This window comes from Theropithecus gelada, chromosome 1, assembly GCF_003255815.1.
Source record: "Theropithecus gelada isolate Dixy chromosome 1, Tgel_1.0, whole genome shotgun sequence".
NCBI lineage: Eukaryota > Metazoa > Chordata > Mammalia > Primates > Cercopithecidae > Theropithecus > Theropithecus gelada.
The window spans coordinates 72,813,935-72,834,195 of record NC_037668.1 but is presented as its reverse complement, the minus strand read 5'-3'; the positions used below and the strand labels follow the sequence as shown (position 1 = coordinate 72,834,195).

The 20,261-nt window shown below is 41.2% G+C and overlaps 1 protein-coding gene across 2 annotated transcripts in view; it reads left to right on the top strand.

Annotated features, from left to right (window-relative positions):
* The window catches only part of EIF2B3 (eukaryotic translation initiation factor 2B subunit gamma), a 147,926-nt gene that overhangs the window by 56,738 nt on the left and 70,927 nt on the right, over nucleotides 1-20,261 (top strand). For both annotated transcript variants that reach the window (XM_025404876.1, XM_025404868.1), the window contains exon 5: nucleotides 8,622-8,733. In XM_025404876.1, coding sequence (XP_025260661.1) covers nucleotides 8,622-8,733 — 112 coding nt within the window. The remainder of the gene's footprint in view (nucleotides 1-8,621; nucleotides 8,734-20,261) is intronic.

The following is a 20,261-nucleotide window of genomic DNA, read 5'->3' as shown; positions in this document are numbered from 1 at the left end:
GCTAACACGGTGAAACCCCGTCTCTACTAAAAATACACACACACAAAAAAAATAGCCGGGCGTGGTGGCGGGCGCCTGTGGTCCCAGCTACACGCGAGGCTGAGGCAGGAGAATGGTGTGAACCTGGGGGGCGGACCTTGCAGTGAGCCGAGATCGCGCCACTGCATTCCAGCCTGGGCGACAGAGCGAGACTCCGTCTCAAAAAAAAGAAAAGAAAATGTTCTAGGAAACTACTTTATTTAACCAATCCAATTCACTGTAGTATTTCCCAAACTCCTCACTTCTCAGAGTTATATAGCCTTGGCCCAGACTGGAATCAGTACATGTTAATGTACTTCAGAACCATGAGTGAAAACTCTTACTTGGCTGTCACCTCTTGATCAGCTTAGCTCCCTCTGCACTAACAGATGTTGGCAGGCAGTTCTGAGCCAGTACAGTATTTCTTTTGCTACAGCTTTCTTTATTTCTCTTGAAGCTGTACTACCAAAAAAAAAAACCTGTTTGGGCTTCTGTGTTAACTATTTTCTCCTCTCAGTCTTCCAAATCCCACCCCATTAAAAAAAAAACTTAAAGTGGGCCGGGCACGGTGGCTCACGCCTGTAATCCCAGCACTTTGGGAGGCTGAGGCGGGTGGATCGCCTGAGGTCAGGAGTTCAAGACCAGTCTGGCCAACTTGGTGAAACCCTGTCTCTACTAAAAATTCAAAAATTAGCTGGGCGTGGAGGTGGGTGCCTGTAATCCCAGCTATTCAGGAGGCTGAAGCAGGAGAATCGCTTGAACCTGGGAGGCAGAGGTTGTAGTGAGCTGGGATCACTACTGCACTCCAGCCTGGGCAACAAGAACAAAACTCCTTCTCAAAAAAAAAAAAAAAAGAAAAAGAAAAAGAAAAGAAAAAATAATAAAAAATTTAAAAAATAAGAATGAAGTGACTTGAAATTCCCACATACTCAATTTTTTTTTTTTTTCTTTTGAGACAGAGTCTCACTCTGTTGCCCAGGCTGGAGTGCAGTGGCGCAATCTTGGCTCACTGCAACCTCTGCCCTCCAAGTTCAAGCGAGTCTCCTGCCTTAGCCTCCCAACTAGCTGGGATTACAGGCGCCTGCCACCGCACCCAGCTAATTTTTTGTATTTTTTAGTAGAGACGGGGTGTCACCGTCTTGGCCAGGCTGGTCTCATGATCCACCAGCCTCAGCCTCCCAAAATGCTGGGATTACAGGCATGAGCCACCACGCCCGGCCTGTTTCACTCTTGTTGCCCAGGAAGGAGTGCAATGGCACGATCTTGGCTCACTGCAACCTCTGCCTCCTGAGTTCAAGTGATTCTCTTGCCTCAGCCTCCCAAGTAGCTGGGATTACAGGCATGTGCCACCATGCCCAGCTAATTTTGTATTTTTAGTAGAGACGGGGTGTCTCCATGTTGGTCAGGCTGGTCTCAAACTCCCAACCTCAGGTGATCCACCCGCCTCGGCCTCCCAAAGTGCTGGGATTACATGCGTGAGCCACCACACCCGGCCATAATTTTCTAATTTACCAAGTTTTTATTTTGTTTTTTAACCTATTTATGGCCTAACAGCATTATGTGGACAGTTGCTCAAGATAGCATCAGTGGTAAGTGGTAAGAGCCAGAACTCAAACTCATGCCTTCTGATTTCATAACCTGTGTTTTCTATTTCTTTTTTGAATTTAGTTTTTGTCTTTATCAAAGTTTTATATGCCCAAAATTTAAAGAGTATCTAATTAATAAGTAGCAGCCCCTCACCCTATCTATCCTCACCCTACTTAGAGATGCCACTTTCAACGTTTTTAGCTAATTTTTTGGCATTTAACTCCGTATCTCCAAATAACCTGCTTTTATTTGCTGTATCTTAATTTTTTTAGCTTTAAGAATTATCTGTTCACTTCTTACTGTAGAATGTAAAGATTTGGTTCTGTTTTACCACATGCTCTGCCCCCGATACGTGTATGCAACGTTGTGTTCGGCCCAATTTCCTAATATAATTATTCATATTGTATTGTTAATTAACTGAATATTTTATGTTTATATTATCATGACTATATAAATAGTATTCACAGTTGAGCCTTGTAGTATATGATTACTTTTCTCTTTCCTCCCCTTGTTTTCCTAAAGATTGTATTGCTTTTTCATTTGCTTATTTTCTTTGTATATATTACTAATTCAACCCAAGCTCCAGTTGTGTGAATTTGCTCTCCTTACATTGCAACACACTAGATGTCCTCTCAATTTCAAATTCTTCAAGGTACCTCTCCTAAAGCTTTTCTAATCTGAGTTAGTTGCCCTGCTGTAGAGCTGTCATTTTAGGTTCAGCCTTCACTGTCTTGAACCTCATGTTTTCTTCTTTCTTACTTTATACCCACATTTTCTGTAGGACATATCCCCTGGAAGCCCCCTGAGATAGAGATTGTAAGAAGTAAATTTTTGAGCTTTTGCATCCCTGAAAATGTCTTTATTCTGCCCACATAGTTGTTTGATATTTTGGCTGGATATAAACTTCTCTTGGAAATCATATCCCCTCAGAATTTTGAAGGTTTTTGTTTGTTTTGTTTTGTTTTACTCTCTTCTAGCTTTTCTATTAAGAAGCCCAACATCATTCTGATTCTTGATTATTTGCATGAAACATTGTTTTCCTCTCTTTTTCTTGGGATGGGAGGGGGAGCTTATAGGATCTTTTTGTTTCCAAAGTGCTTCAAGTGTAAACACTTAAAATCTACTCTCTTAGGAATTTTCAAGAATACAATACATTGTTACTTACTAGTCACCAGGTTGTGTTAGGTCTCTTCATGAACTTATTCCTCCTATCTAAGTGAAATTTTGTATTCTTTGACAAAGATCTCACAATAGTTTTTTCTTTGTTTGTTTGTTTGTTTTTTTATCACATGGTATTCCCAAGCAGACTTCCATGCAAGTACTAACTAGGCCTGACCCAGCATAGATCTGATGAGATCAGATGCCTTCAGGGTGATATGGCTGTAGACCCCCCCACCCCCATCCCATAGTCTAAGTTTCTAGTTTCTTTTTCTTGTCTTACTGTGCTGGCCAGGACCTCCAATAAAATTGTGAGTACAAATGATGCTAGTTGGCACCCTTTTCTCATTCCTGATTTTAAAAGGAATATTTTCAACATCCCTCCAGTTAAAATGATGTTTATTACTATAGTTGTGTGTGTTTGTTTTGAGACAGTCTCTCTCTGTCATCCAGGCTAGAGTGCAGCGGCACAGTCTTGGCTCACTGCAACCTCCGCCTCCTGGGTTCAAGCGATTCTACTGCCTCAGCCTCCCAAGTAGCTGGGATTACAGGCATGTGCCACCACGCCCAGCTAATATTTGTGTTTTTGGTAGAGATGAGATTTTACCATGTTAGCCAGGCTGATCTCCAACTCCTAGCCTCAAATGATCCACCTGCCTTGGCCTCCCAAAGTGCTGGGATTATAGGCATGAGCCACCATGCCCAGCCTATTATACATTTTTATAGGTACTTCTCATCAGATTGAGAAAGTTCCTAAGTTCTGATTTATTGGGAGTTTCTTGGCCTAAGTATATAAATTTTATCAGATGCTTTTTCTGCATCTATCAAGTGGTTATATGGTTTTTCTCTGATGATATGATGATGATACCTGGGATAAACCCAACTTGGTCATGGCTTATTATCCTTTTACACATTGTATTAATTTTTACTACATAACAAACGTTCCTAAACTCTAGTGGCTTAAAACAACAAACATTTACTTGCTTATGAGTCTGTAGGTTGGCAGTTTGGCCTAAGTGTAGCTGAGATGGCTCATCTCTGTTCAAGTGATATCAGCTCGTGTATTAACAATTACTTATAAAAGTTGCCACACATTTAACAGTTTAAAACAATACTGTGAGCCAAGAATCCAGGCATGGCTTAGCTGGGTCCACCAGAGTCTTTCAGAAGGCTGCAGTCAAGATATCAGCTAGGGCTGGAGTCTCATCTGAAGGCTCAACTGGGAAGAGATTTGGTTCCAAGCTTACTTGGTTATTGGGAGAATTTCATTTCCCTCAGGACTGTTGGACTGAGCCTCAGTTTCCACCAAGCTATTAGCCAGAAGCTACCTTCCTTTCTTTATCACTTGGGCCTTTCCAGCATGGAAACTTACTTCATCAAAGCCAGCAAGGGAAAAACTCTTCTAGAAAGACAGAAGTCACAATCTTGTGTAACCTAATTATAGAAGTAACATTTTATTACCTTTGCCACGTTCTGTTGGTTAGAAGCAAGTCACTAGGCCAGCCCACATTCAAGAAGGGATATACAAGGATGTGAATACCAGGAGGCAACTATCATTCTTATCTTAGTCTCCCGTAACTGGGCTCATTAATATGTATGGAGCCTTGGCTGGACCCAGTGGCTCACACCTGTAATCCCAGCACTTTGGGAGGTGGGTGGATCACCTGAGGTCAGGAGTTCGAGACCAGCCTGGCCAGCATGGCAAAACCCCATCTCTACTAAAAATACAAAAGTTAGCTGGACATGGTAGCACATGCCTGTGGTCCCAGCTACTTGGGAGGTTGAGGCAGGAGAATTGAGGTTGAGCTTGAACCCAAGAGGCGGAGGTTGCAGTGAGCCAAGGTCGTGCCACTGCACTCCAACCTGGGCGACAGAGCAAGACCGCACCTCCAAAAAAAAAGAAAAATATACATAGGGAGCCTCAGCCTTGACAGCTGGATATTCTTTTCGACTAGTCTTTTACCATCCAGGGGGTTAGCCCAGGCTTGTTTACAAGGTAGCAGCAGCAGGTTCTAAGCATGACTGCAGAAGCTACAAAGTCTCTTGAAGCCTAAACTCAGAACACACACTGTCACTTCAGCTGCACTCTGTTAGTTCAAAGCTAGTTACTGAGCAAGCCCAGATATAAAGGATAAGGAACTAACCTTACTTTTGGATAGGAGGAGCTCCAACAAGTTTGTGAGCCTTTTTAATCTTCTTGACATACTATTTTGACTTGCTAATGAGTAAATTTGCCTTTTCCTTTCTCATGATATCCTTGCCTGGTTTTGGCATCAGGATCATGCTGGCCTTATAAAATGAGTTGGAATTCCCAGCTCTAGACATAGCACCTGCCATAGGGTAGGTGTACAAAGATATTTATTGGTAGAATGAATGAATCAATGAATGAATGGATAAGCAAAATGCCTGTAGATGAGACAGAAGAATCAGTCAGAGAAGTAAAAGTCAACTAGGGGAAAAAACGTGAATACTTGAATATGACAGATTTTTTTTTTTTTTTTTTAATAGAAGTTCAGTTTTATCTGCTTTCTTAAGTTTGTGGAGCCTTTCTTCTTAGGAAGACATTCTACAATTACCTGCTCTGCTCCCAAAGTGAAATTCATATTTTGCTAAAGCAGAACAGAAAGAAACCTTTCCAAGTTTCTATAATTTGTATCACATTCTGAAGTCCCAGTTACTATGATAGCTGTAAAGAAGCAATACAAGGTGGAGGGTCTGAGAGGGAGAGAAAAGGGACTAAAGTGCAACATAGCTGAAAAATTGGCTGGCTGGAAATTATTGCTCCCTGGACATCAGTGATTCAAGGTTTCTGTGAGCCTTAGGACTTGGGTAGGGAAAGCATTCCAAATTATATCCAAAAATAACATCTCCGTGTTTCTTTTTTAAATGGCTGACTCATAATGAGACCCTTACAGACTTTGTTACATTCTCAAGTTTCCATGTAATGTATAAATTGATATATGTCTAAGCTGCTATGTGGCATTTGAAATTCTCTGCAAAATTTAGCTTCAAATTGGCAGCATTTGCTCTTCCTTTTTTGGATTTCATTTGGTTATTGAACAAAAAACCCTAACATATATTTTTTTTATAATTGTTTTTCCTCATTTATATTCAAACACTGCATATAAGATGACCAGACACCATCTGATTGGTGACTTTAAATACTTTCAAGTACCTGAACTAAACATATTGCACAATTGAATAGTATATTTGGTTATAGGTATACAGGCAGCTTTAGCCAACAGTGAAACATATTCTGTTATTTAGCAGCCATTGTCTGTCAGTAGGAAGCAAATTCATCTTTACAGATCTCATTTTTTCTAGAGCTAAACTTTCTGTTTCTCCTTTATAAAGAGGTATTGAGGCATTGCTTTATTTGGTTGTTGTGAGAATTAGAAGGTGTATTTTGTTTAATTTTTAAACTTAACATTTTATTTAATGTTTTAGTTAATAACACTATTGTAAATGTTTTACAAATATTAATTCACTTAATCTGCATAATAAACCCATGAGACAAACACTATTATTATCCCCATTTTATAGATGAAACTGAGGAACAGAGAAGTTAAGTAAATTGCTGTAACATAAACTGATAATTGGCTAAGCTGGGATTCATACCCAGGTGTTCTGGCTCCAGAACTTCTGTTCTTAATCATTCTGCTATTTTGTCACTATGTGAAAATGTTTCTGTAAGGTATAGATACTGTACAGTTTAGTAGCACATATTATTAAGTATGTAACACTGTACTAGATGTTATGGGAGATATAAAAGAATCAAAACCTGCCTTTGAAAAGTTTATAATCTAGTTGGGGAAGAGAAGTATGACATAGAAAATAGCAATAATATAGCAGCCTGTAAGATCACTGTCTACCAAGAACCATTCACACATAATAAAATATACACTTTTTTAAATGCCTTATACATAGCATAGAATCTACTGCCTGTAGTTAATGTTGATTGAATGTGAATGACTTTAAATAATATTATTCCCATTTTCACAGTAAGAAGACCTGGGTTATTATTTGCAGAGAGAAAATTCTTTAAAAAAAAAAAAATGAAGTGCCCTAAATAAATAAAGTAACATTACTTACTTATTTATTTATTTATTTACTGAGATGGACTCTCGCTCTGTTGCCCAGGCTGGAGTGCAGTGGCGTGATCTCAGCTCAGTGCAGCCTCTGCCTCCTGGGTTCAAGTGAGTCTCCTGCCTCAGTCTCCCAAGTAGCTGGGATTACAGGTGCCCACCACCACACTCAGCAGCTGATTTTTTTTATTTTCAGTAGAGACGGGTTTCACCATGTTGGCCAGGCTGGGCTGGAACTCCTGACCTCAGGTGATCCACCTGCCTTGGCCTCCCAAAGTGCTGGGATTACAGGCGTGAGCCACCATGCCCGGCCTATTTATTTATTTTTGAGAGAAGGTCTTGGTCTGTCATCCAAGCTGGAGTGTACTACAGCAGTCATGGCTCACTGCAGCCTTAGCCTCCCAGGCTAAAGGGATCCCCCTGTCTCAGCTTCCTCACTATAGGTACGTGCCACCATGCCCAGCTAATTTTTTAATTATTTGTAGAGATGAGGTCTTGCAGTGTTGCCCAGACTGATCTCGAATTCCTGGGCTTAAATGATGCTTCTGCCTCAGCCTCCTGGTTCATGCCTGTAAGTGCTGGAATTATAGGCATGAACCACTGCCCAGCATCTCTCTTTCTTTGTAATATATATTCTATATATATATATAAGGCATACATAATATAATATATATAATTATTTTCTGAGCTATCTGAGAATAAGTTGCAGATATGATTTTCCTTTGTCTTTAAATATGTCGATATGTATTTCCTCCATCTCCTCCAAAAATGATAGTCTCTAAAAACAGGAAATTACGTTGGTACCATACTTCAATATACAGACTTTATTTAAACTTCACCAATTAACTTGATAATATCCTTTAGAGCAGTACAAAACAAATTTGATCACCCATGTTTTAAATACCATGACATGTGCTATAGGACACTCATTGGTATAGTTTGCATGTTCCCCCAAATCTCATATTGAAATGTAATCCCCAGTTTTGGAGATAGGGCCTCGGGGGAGGTGTTTGGGTCATGGGTGCAGATCTCTCATGGCTTGGTGCTGTTCTTGTGATAGTGAGTGAGTTCTCGTTTAAAGGTATGTGGCATCTTGCCCCCAGCTCTCTCTTATTCCCCTCTCTTGCCATGTGACTATTCTGCTCTCACTTTACCTTCTACCATGAGTAAAAAGTTCCCTGAGGCTTCCGCAGAAACCTCCTGTATGCTTCCTGTATACCCTGCAGAACCATGAGACAATTATAAATTATAAGTATTTCTTTGTAAATTACCTAGTCACAGATTCTTTATGGTAACGCAGAATGGCCTAACACACTTATTATGGCTCCTCTCTCATCTCAATCCTGTGGGGTTTTTTTTGTTTGTTTTTGTTTTTTTTGAGATGGAATCTCACTCTGTCACCCACGCTGGAGTGTACTACAGTGGCACGATCTCAGCTCACTGCAACCTCCACCTCCCAGGTTCAAGTAATTCTGCCTCAGCCTCCCAAGCAGCTGGGACTACAGGGCATACTACCACACTCGGCTAATTTTTGTATTTTTAGTAGAGACAGTGTTTCACCATGTTGGCCAGGCTGGTCTCAAACTCCTGACCCCAGGTGATCCACCCACCTCGGCCTCCCAAAGTATTGGGAGGCGTGAGCCACTGCACCCATCCTTCAATCCTGTGTTGGTTCCAAGACCACTGAGCAGATACTGTGTTCCCTGGCTTATTCATGCAGGCAGGGCAAATGGCTTTATTTGACTTTTTTTTTTTTTCTTTTGTATGATTCAGTGGAGCAGCGTGACTTCATTGGAGTGGACAGCACAGGAAAGAGGCTGCTCTTCATGGCTAATGAAGCAGACTTGGATGAAGAGCTGGTCATTAAGGGATCCATCCTACAGAAGTAAGCCCTAGGGTGTTTTCTTCTGGCAATTATCCTTGTCTTAAAACAAAATAAAACCACCCAGTGGGTGGGAAAGGGAATGAAAACTAGACTATACTGTGTGAAATTGACAAAAGTATGTGAATATTTTTCCCATGAGACAAGATGAAGGCTTTTCTTCACTGCATAAGCCTGTTTCTCTGTCTTTTCTTGCCAAGGTAGAGCCAAATCCTGCATAAGAGTCAGGCAAAGCAGCTGTGAGAAGAACAAGACTGTCTTTCTGACAATGTTATAAAACCCCCTTTAAAAAAAAAAAGCCGTGAAAAAAACACAACATAAAATGTACCATTCTAACCTTTGGCTTTTTGTTTGTTTTTGTTTTGTTTTGGTTTGTTTTTTTGGTTTGTTTTGGTTTGTTTTTTGTTTTTGTTTTTCGTTGTTTGAGATGGAGTCTCACTCTGTCACCCAGGCTAGAGTGCAGTGGTATAATCTTGGCTCACTGCGACCTCTGCTTCCTGGGTTCAAGTGATTCTCCTGCCTCAGCCTCCTGAGTAGCTGGGATTACAGGTATGCACCACCATGCCCAGCTATTTTTTTGTATTTTTAGTAGAGATGGAGTTTCGCCATGTTGGCCAGGCTGGTCGCGAACTCCTGACCTCAAGTGATCTACCTGCCTTGGCCTCCCAAAGTGCTGAGATTACAGGCATGAGCCACCATGCCCGGCCCATTCTAAGTGGACTTTTTTTTTTAGATGGAGTCTTGCTGTATTGCCCAGGCTGGAATGCAATGGTGCAATCTGGGCTCACTGCAACCTCTGCCTCCCAGATTCAAGTGATTCTCCTGCCTCAGCCTCCCAAGCAGCTGGGACTACAGGCACCCACCACCACACCCAGCTAATTTTTGTATTTTTAGTAGATACAGGGTTTCATCATATTGACCGGGCTGGTCTTGAACTCCTGACCCGTAGTCCACCCACCTCAGTCTCCCAAAGTGCTGGGATTACAGGCATGAGCCACCACACCCAGCCCTAACTGGCTATTTTTAAGTGAACAGTTCAGTAGTGTTAAATGTGTTCAAATTGTGGTGAAACAGATCTCGAGAACTTTCATCTTGCAAATCTGAAATTCTATACCCATCAAACAACAACTCCTCATTTTTTTCCTCCCCACAAGTCCTTGTTACCTATGATTCTACTTTAAATGTCTCATGTAAGTGAAATCATACAATATTTGTGTTTTTGTGACTGTCTTTTTATTTTACTTATTTACTTATTTTACTTAGCATAATGTCCATGTTGTCCATGTTGTAGCATATAACTGGATTTCCTTTTTTTTAAGACTGAATAATATTCCATTGTATGTATGTACCACATTTTGTCATCCATTTATCTTCTGACAGACATTTGAGTTGCTGCCACCTCTTGACTGTTGTGAATAGTGCTGCAGTGAACGTGGGTGTACAGACATCTCTTCAAGACCTTGCTTTCAGTTCTTTTGGATATATATTTAGAAGTGAGATTACTGGATCATATGATAGAGAACTATGATGTTTAATTTTTTGAGGAAGCTACATACTGTTTCCATGGCATTTTCACTGTTTTATAATCCCACCAAGTGGGATTAAGATCCCCAGTTTCTCCACACCAGTACTTACATGGTAACTGATATCAGATACAGAAGGAAAAGAGACAATTCATTTGTGTTATATCAAAACAAATAAAACATCCAGGCAGAGCCGTGACTCAAGCATGAATAAGATCAAAAGAATCAGAATGTCAGCTGTACAAATATGCTACAGAAAACACAATGAAAGCAAGAAAAATATCCTGTAAAAGACAAAGAAGCTATCCTGAAAAGAATATAGCTCATGAAATAAAAGAAATTTTCTTAAAACTATGCAACTTCTTAACCATAAAACTACTTATTAAAACATGAATTTAATAAATAAAAGTTCAGCAATGAGATGATAAAAAAGAGGATATTATAGAACTAAAAAAAAAGAGGATTGGCCGGTTGCAATGGCTCATGCCTATAATCCCAGCACTTTGGGAGGCAGAGGCGGGTGGATCACAAGGTCAGGAGATGGAGACCATCCTGGCTAACACAGTGAAACCCCGTCTCTACTAAAAATACAAAAATTAGCCGGGCGTGGTGGCATGTGCCTGTAGTCCCAGGTACTTGGGAGGCTGAGGCAGGAGAATCACTTGAACTGGGGAGGCAGAGGTTGCAGTGAGCCAATCTCGTGCCATTGCACTCCAGCCTGGGTGACAGAGTGAGACTCGGTCTCAAAAAAAAAACAAAACCAGATTTAAATAATTACAGAGTTAATACATTTTAAAATAGCAAAAGAATGGAATAAACACCACTGAAAATCAAATTGTTGGCAAAAAGGAATGGTTTCAGATATGAGTGATCTAGGTAAAAAAGAAAATCGTTTAAGAAATTGGAATCTCTGGCCGGGCGCGGTGGCTCAAGCCTGTAATCCCAGCACTTTGGGAGGCCAAGACGGGCGGATCACGAGGTCAGGAGATCGAGACCATCCTGGCTAACACGGTGAAACCCTGTCTCTACTAAAAAATACAAAAAACTAGCCGGGCGCGGTGGCGGGCGCCTGTAGTCCCAACTACTCAGGAGGCTGAGGCAGGAGAATGGCGTGAACCCGGGAGGCGGAGCTTGCAGTGAGCTGAGATCCGGCCACAGCACTCCAGCCTGGGCGGCAGAGCGAGACTCCGTCTCAAAAAAAAAAAAAAAAAAAAAAAAAAAAAAGAAATTGGAATCTCTGAGGTTGGAGGATCGCTTGAGTCTAACAGGTTGAGGCTGCAGTGAGCCATGGTTGTACTACTGTACTCCAGGCTGGGTGACAGAGCGAGACCCTGTCTCAAAAAATGAAAGAGAGGGAGAAAGAGAAGGAGGGAGGGAGGGAAGAAGGGAGGGAATGAAAGAAAAGAAAGAAATTAGAATCTCATAGAAATGAAATACAAAGATGATTAAATGTAATTAATGAATTAATGCCTCTGAATTAGAACATGGATTTCTAGAAAGAAAGAAATGAAGGGGGAAGAAAACATCAGTGAAATTATTTTTTAATTTTTCTTAGGATAAAAGGAGCTGGATTTCTAGACTGAAAGGAAACTGAGTTCCCAGTAAAATGGAGAAAAGAAACATACCAAGTTTATCATTGTGAAATTTTATAACTGCTAACAAAGAGACCTTACAAGCTCCCGGAGAGGAGAGAGGATATCATATACAAAGGAATTAAAATAGCTTTGAACTTCCTAACAGCAACACTGGCAACTATAAACAATGCCTTTAACATTCTTATTTCTATCTAATCAAACTATCGATCAAATATGAGAGTAGAATGAGAACTTTTTTTTTAAATTTATTTATTATTATTATACTGTAAGTTGTAGGGTACATGTGCATAACGTGCAGGTTTGTTACATATGTATACTTGTGCCTTGTTGGTGTGCTGCACCCATCAACTCGTCATGAGAACTTTTTAGACATTTGCTTTCCATGCATCTGTTTTCAGAAAGCTACTAGACAAGGATGCACACTTTTACTGCTGTTACCCAACATAGAACTGGAAGTCCTAGCTAAAGCAGTCAAACAAGAGAAGGAAATAAAGGGCATCTAAATTGGAAAGGAAGAAGTCAAATTATCTGTGTTTGCAGATGATATAATTTTATATTTGGAAAAACCTAAAGACTCCATGAAAAACTATTAGAACTGATAAATACAGTAAAGTTCCAGGATACAAAATCAACATATGAAAATCAGTAGTATTTCTATGTGCTAACAGCAAAGAATCTGAAAAAGAATTAGCCGGGCATGGTGGCATGTGCCTGTAGTCCCAGCTACTTGGGAGGCTGACGCATGAGTAGTGCTTGAAGCTGGGAGGCGGAGCTTGCAGTGAGCCAAGATGGTGCCGCTGCACTCCAGCCTGGGCAACAGAGCAAGACTCAGTCTCAAAAAAAAAAAAGGAATCTGAAAAAGAAATCAAGAAAATTCTATTATAATAGCTACAAATAAAATAAAATACCTGGGGATTAACTTAACCAAAGAAGCAAAAGATGTCTACAATGAACATTATAAAATATTGATGCAATAATTTGAAGAGGACACAAAAAATGGGAAGATATTCCATGTTCATGGATTGAAAAAAATCAGTATTATTACAATGTAGTTGTTACAATTACTCCTCAAAGCAATCTACAGATTTTTTTTTTTTTCTTGAGAGAGCATCTTGCTCTATATCCCAGGTTAGAGTGCAGTGGCATGATCTCAGCTCACTGCACCTTCCACCTCCCAGGCTCAAACGATTCTCCTGCCTCAGCTGCCCAAGTCGCTGGGATTACAGGCGCCCACCACCACGCCCAGCTAATTTTTGTATTTTTAGTGGAGACGGGGTTTCACCATGTTGCCCAGGCTGGTCTCGAACTCTTGACCTCACGTGACCCACCCACCTCAGCCTCCCAAAGTGCTGAGATTACAGGCATGAGCCACCACGCCTGGCTGCAATCTACAGATTTTATGCAATCCCTATCAAAATACCAATAACATGCTTCACAGAAATAGAAAAAGCAATCCTAAAATTTATATGAAATTGGCTGGGCATGGTGGCTCATGCCTGTAATCCCAGCACTTTGGGAGGCCAAGGCAGGTGAATCATTTGAGGTCAGGAGTTCGAGACCAGCCTGGCCAATGTGGTGAAACCCCATCTCTACTAAAAATACAAAAATTAGCTGAGCGTGGTGGTGGGCACCTGTGATCCCAGCTACTTGGGAGACTGAGGTGGGAGAATCACATGAGACGGAGGTTGCAGTGAGCTGAGACTGTGCCATTGCACTCCAGCCTGGGCAACAGAGCAAGACTCCATCTCAAAAAAAAAAATTACATGGAATTACAGAAGACCCAGAATAGCCAAAGCTATCCTAAGCAAAAAGAACAAAACTACAGGAATCATATTACCTGACTTCAAATTATACTACAGAGCTTTGGTAACCAAAACAGCATGGTACTGGCATAAAAACAGACGTATAGGTCAGTGGAACAGAATAAAGAACCAGAGATAAATCCATACACCTTCAGTGAACTCATTTTTGACAAAGGTGCCAAGAATATACGTTGGGGAAAGGACAATCTCTTCAATAAATGGTGCTAGGAAAACTGGATATCCATATGCAAAAGAATGAAACTAGACCCCTGTCTCTTTCCATATACAAAAATCAAATCAAAATGGTTAAAGACCTAAATCTAAGACCTCAAACTTTGAAGCTACTACAAGAAACCATTGAGGAAAGTCTCCAGGACATTAGTCTGAGCAAAGATTTCTGGAAAAATACCCCACAAGCATAGGCAGCCAAAGCAAAAATGGACAAATGGGATCATATCAAGTTAAAAAGCTTTTGCATAGCAAAGGAAACAATCAATAAAGTGAAGAGACAACCCACAGAATGAGAGAAAATATTTGCAAACTACCCATCTGACAAGGCATTAATAACCAAAATATAGAAGGAACTCAAACAACTCTATAGGAAAAAACCTAATCTGGGCTTTTAAATGGGCAAAAGATCTGAATAGACATTTCTCAAAAGAAGTCATACAAATAAATGCCAAGCAGATATATGAAAAGGTGCTCAACATCATTGATCATCAGAGAAATGCAAATAAAAACAATGAGATGTCATCTCACCTTAGTTAAAATGCCTTTTATCCAAAAGTGAGGCAGTAGCAAATCCTGGCAAGGTTGTGGAGAAAGGGGAACTCTCATATGCTGTTGATGGGAATGTAAATTAGTACAGCCACTATGAGTAACAGTTTGAAGGCGCCTCAAAAAATGAAAAATGGAGCTACCATACAATCCAGCAATCCCACTCCTAGGTATATACCCACAAGAAAGGAAATCAGTATATTGAAGAGATATTTGCGTTCCCATGTTTATTGCAGCACTATTCACAATAGCCAAGATCTGGAAGCAACCTAAGTGTCCATCAACAGATGAATGGATAAAGAAAACGTGGTACAAATACACTATTGAGTACTATTCAGACATAAAAAAGAATGAGATCCTGTCATTTGCTACAACATGGATGGAACTGGAGGTCATTATGTTAAGTGAAATAAACCAGGCACGGAAAGACAAACTACATGTTTTCACTTACTTGCTTGTGTGAGCTAAAAATCAATGCAACTCATGGAGATAGAGAGTAGAAGGTTGGCTACCAGAGGCTGGAAAGGGTAGAGAGTGTGGGGGCGTGGGGGGAGGGGGGAATGGTTAATGGGTACAAAAAATTAGTTAGAAAGAATGAATAAAACCTAATATTTGCTAGTGCAACAGGGTAACTATAATCAAAAACAATTTAATTGTACATTTTAAAATAACTACGAGAGTATAATGGGATTGTTTGTCACTCAAGGATAAATGCTTGAGGTAATGGATACCTCTGTTTACCCCGATGTGATTATTACATATTGTATGCCTGTATCAAAATATCTCATGTAACCCATCAGTATATGTACCTAGCATGTATCCACAAAAATTAAAAATTAAATCAAAAAAGGAAAGCTGCTAGAGTTTATGTAACACCAAAACCTTAGCATAAACTAAGAAAGAGGAAGACACAGGATATAAGAAAAAGGGCATTCATGCTTGAACCTGGGAGGCAGAGGTTGCAGTGAGCCTAGATCGCATCATTGCACTCCAGGCTGAGCGACAGAGGGAGACTCTGCTCAAAAAAAAAGAGAGAGAGAGAGAAGAAAGAGAGGGAGGGAGGGAGGGAGGGAGGGATAGAGGGAGGGAAGGAAGGAAGGAGAGGGGAGGGGAGGGGGGGAGGGAGGGAGGAAGGAAGGAAGGAAGAAAGGAAAAAAGGAAAAAAAGGAGGGACAAAGGACATTCAGGCTGGGTGTGAAGGAAGGGAGGGAGGGAGGGAGGGAAGGAAGGAAAGGAAGGGAAGGAAAGGAAGGAAAAAGGACATTCAGGCCGGGTGTGGTGGTTCATGCCTGTAATCCCAGCACTTTGGGAGGCCAAGGTGGGCAGATCACGAGGTCAGGAGATCAAGACAAACCCCATCTCTACTAAAAATACAAAAAAAAAAAAAAAATTTGCCGGGCATGGTGGTGCATGCCTGTAATCCCAGCTACTCAGGAGGCTGAGGCAGGAGAATCACTTGAATCTGGGAGGCGGAGATTGCAGTGAGCCAAGATTGCACCACTGCCCTCCAGCCTGGCGACAGAGTGAGCCCCCGTCTCAAAAAAAAAAAAAAAAAGACATTCAATTAAGATAAAATGAATCCCCACGATGATGATGAAGGGAGATTCCAGGCTAACACATGTACACCCAGTGTAAATAGCAACCAGACCAGACTGGAATAGGTCAGAAAACTTGGGAATGATTTATTCAAGATGATCATATTTCTTCTGATGAAAATGACACAATGTGATGTGTTTCAACATTTTGAGATGATTTGGAGCACTTAGTAGTTAGTTTGGAGTTGTATTGGTAAGCACCTAGAAAATCAAGAAGGCGATTATTCATACCAAGGCAAACTACAAAAATGTGCAGGTGAAAAAATTCTTAGCGACTGCGTGGTTCAGCTGTAACTAGTTGGTTTTTTTTTTTTTCTTTTTTTTTGAGACAGAGTCTCACTCTGTTGCCCAGGCTGGAGTGCAGTGGCTGATCTCAGCTCACTGCAGCCTCTGCCTCCTGGGTTCAAGTGATTCTCCTGCCTCAGCCTCCCAAGTAGTTGGGATTACAGGATGCACCACCACGCCTGGCTAATTTTTTTTGTATTTTTAACAGAGATGGAGTTTCACCATGTTGGCCAGGCTGGTTTCGAACTCCTGACCTCAAGTGATCCACCCACCTCAGCCTCCCAAAATGCTAAGATTACAGGCCTAAGCCACCAAGCCTGGCCTGTAACTAATATTTAAATATGCATGCTAATGCAATCACTGATACAGTCTAACCCAAATTATGATTTAATTACTTTGGAATGATGAGAGGAGGTTAGTATGTTGGACACATGAGGGAAGAGTGAAATCGTCCTCTTCTATAGTTAGTAGCTAATACATGGAGCTGAAGTCATAATAATTTAAGCATTGATTATTGAGCTGACCAAAATAATATAACAATTATTGGGAAGGTAAAAGGCATAAGGAAGTATGGGTGTATATGATGGGAGCAGGGTTGATGATGAAAATAAGTTAAGTCCTGTTTTCCACAATGGAAAATCAGATTATTCCTGAAATGGAAAACCCAAGAAATACCAGTATAAGAATGCTATTGGCAGCACTTTGGGAGGCAGAGGCAGGCGGATCACCTGAGGTCAGGAGTTTGAGACCAGCCTGTCTAACTTGGTGAAACCCCGTTTCTACTAAAAATACAGAAAATTGGCCAGGTTTGGTGGCGCATACCTATAGTCTCAGCTACTCGGGAGGCTGAGGCAGGAGAATTGCTTGAACCTGGGAGGCAGAGGTTACAGTGAGCCAAGCTGGCGCCATTGCACTCCCGCTTGGGCAGCAAGAGTGAAATTCTGTCTTTAAAAAAAAAAAAAAAAAAGCAACTATGCTATTGCTGGGCACAGAGGCTCACTCCTATAATCCCAGCACTTTGGGAGGCCAAGATGGCCAGATCACTTGAGGTCAGGAGTTCGAGACCAGCCTGGTCAACATGGTGAAATCCTCTCTACTCAAATTAGAAAAATTATTTGAGTGTGGTGACAAATACCTGTAATCCCAGTTACTCGGGAGGCTGAGGCAGGAGAATCGCTTGAACTTGGGAGGCGGAGGTTACAGTGGAGCCAAGATTGTGCCACTGCACTGCACTCCAACCTGGACTTGGAAGACAGAGCAAGACTCCATCTCAAAAAAAAAAAGTGTTATTGGTGGAAAAATAAATACTAAGTGGATCTGCTAAAAGAGTTAAAAATGGGCATATCTGGGGAACATAAAATGGGCAGGAAAGGGAATAGATGGTCAGTTTTTTCCTTAAAAGCTTGAGAAACGACTTGCCGTTTTATGTGCATATGTAACTTCAATTTTAATTTTTAAAAATAAGAACAAGGTATAATACATTAAAAATTTCTGAATCAAGTAAAATCTAAAGTTTTTTTTTTTGTTGTTTGTTTGTTTGTTTGTTTTTGAGATGGAGTTTTTGCTGTTGTTGCCCAGGCTGGAGTATAATGGCGCGATCTTGGCTCACCGCAACCTCCGCCTCCCGGGTTCAAGCAATTCTCTACCTGAGCCACCCGAGTAGCTGGGATTACAGGCATGTGCCACTATGCCTGGCTAATTTTGTATTTTTGGTAGAGATGGGATTTCACCATGTTGGTCAGGCTGGTCTCAAACTGCTGACCTCAAGTGATCAGCCCACCTCAGCCTCCCAAAGTGCTGGGATTACAGGCGTGAGCCATCATGCCTGGCAAATCTGCAGATTTTAAGAGTATAGTGTGTTCTAAGATAATTTGGCCAGATATATCCTTATGTACTTATTAAGCTTTGGGGATAAAGAAAGAATTCTTCAAGTATCCAGAGGCAAAAAGCAAATCATTTACATGGAGGAAAAAATTAGGCTTACCTCTGAGTTATTCCCAACATTTAATACAAGAGGAACAATATCCTGTCCACAGACTTTTCAGGGAAAGAAAGTGGAACTCAAGAATATTATAAACTGAGTATGCAGATTGATAGATAACCAGAAAAAAAAGAATATTATAAACAATGAAGATTTTATTCAAATATGAAAGCAGTAGGAAGACATTCTCAGGCATGAAAAGACTTGTGACATATGAGCCCTGAGCTCTTTTTTTTTTTTTTTTTTTTAAGACAGAATCTTGCTCTTCTTCAAGACTGGAGTACAGTGGCGTGATCTCAGCTCACTGCAGCCTCTGCCTCCTGGGCTCAATCAATCCTCCTACCTCAGCCTCCTGAGTAGCCACCACTAAAAGAGCCAGGTGTGCACCACCACACTTGGCTAACTTTTGTTTGCTTTTTGTTGAGATAAAGTCTCATATTGCCCAGGCTAGTCTCAAACCCCTGGGCTCAAGTGATGCTCCCACCTTGGCCTCCCAAAGTGTTGGGATTACAGGAGGGAGCCACCATGCCAGGCCTGAGCCCTTCTTGAAAATAAAACTTCAACCAGCCTGTAATCCTAGCACTTTTAGAGGCCAAGGTAGGCGGATCACTTGAGCCCTGGAGTTCAAGATAAGCCTGGGCAATATGGTGAGATCTCATCTCTATGAAACAAACAAACAAACAAACAAAAATTGCCAAGTGCAGTGGCATATCCCTGTAGTCCCAGCTACTCCGGAGGCCAAGGTGAGAGGATTGCTTGAGCACAGGAGGCAGAGGCTGCAGTGAGCCAAGATCACGCCACTGCACTCTAGCCTAGGCGACAGAGAGAGACCCTGTCTCAAAATTAAAATAAAATAAAATGCCAAGAATTGAGTCAAAATAAAGAATATGGTAATAGAGAAACCATGGTCGTTAACATTTAGCCCATTTATATGTAGAACTGACACACAACAACTATAGGAATTATGGTTGCAGAATGTAATTTAAATATCTTGAACCTGGACAACATAAAAATATAACTGCCATTGCCGGGCATGGTGGCTCACGCCTGTAATCCCAGCACTTTGGGAGGCTGAGGCGGGTGGATCTTGAGGTCAGGAGATCGAGATCATCCTGGCTAACACAGTGAAACCCCGTCTCTACTAAAAATACAAAAAATTAGCCGGGCGTGGTGGCGGACACCTGTAGTCCCAGCTACTCCGGAGGCTGAGGCAGGAGAATGGCGTGAACCCGGGGGGCGGAGCTTGCACTGAGCCAAGATCACGCCACTGCACTCCAGCCTGGGTAACAGCGAGATTCCGTCTCAAAAAAAAAAAAAAAAAATATATATATATATATATATATATAAACTGCCAAAAATCAAGAGATAAAAGTGTGGGAAGAAAAAACATTGCTGCCGGGCGCGGTGGCTCAAGCCTGTAATCCCAGCACTTTGGGAGGCCGAGACGGGTGGATCACGAGGTCAGGAGATCGAGACCATCCTGGCTAACACGGTGAAACCCCGTCTCTACTAAGAAATACAAAAAAAAAACTAGCCGGGCGAGGTGGCGGGCGCCTGTCGTCCCAGCTACTCAGGAGGCTGAGGCCGGAGAATGGCATGAACCCGGGAGGCGGAGCTTGCAGTGAGCTGAGATCCGGCCACTGCACTCTAGCCTGGGCTACAGAGCGAGACTCCGTCTCAAAAAAAAAAAAAAAGAAAGAAAAAAAGAAAAAACATTGCTAGATGTTAATATCATCTTTCATAGTAGGAAGTTAGAAAAAATTAACAAACCTAAAAAAATACCATAATAATTCCAGCCTCTTAATCTTTTGTTCTTAATCTGTTTTTAGGCACGAGATCTTCTAAGAAATAGTATCTTTAATGGTGAAGATATATTAAGTTTACTTTTTCCTTCATTTTTACTTTTTCTTTTGTTAAATACCACTAAAATTGAATACTTTTTTTTTTTTTGAGATGGAGTCTCGCTCTGCCGC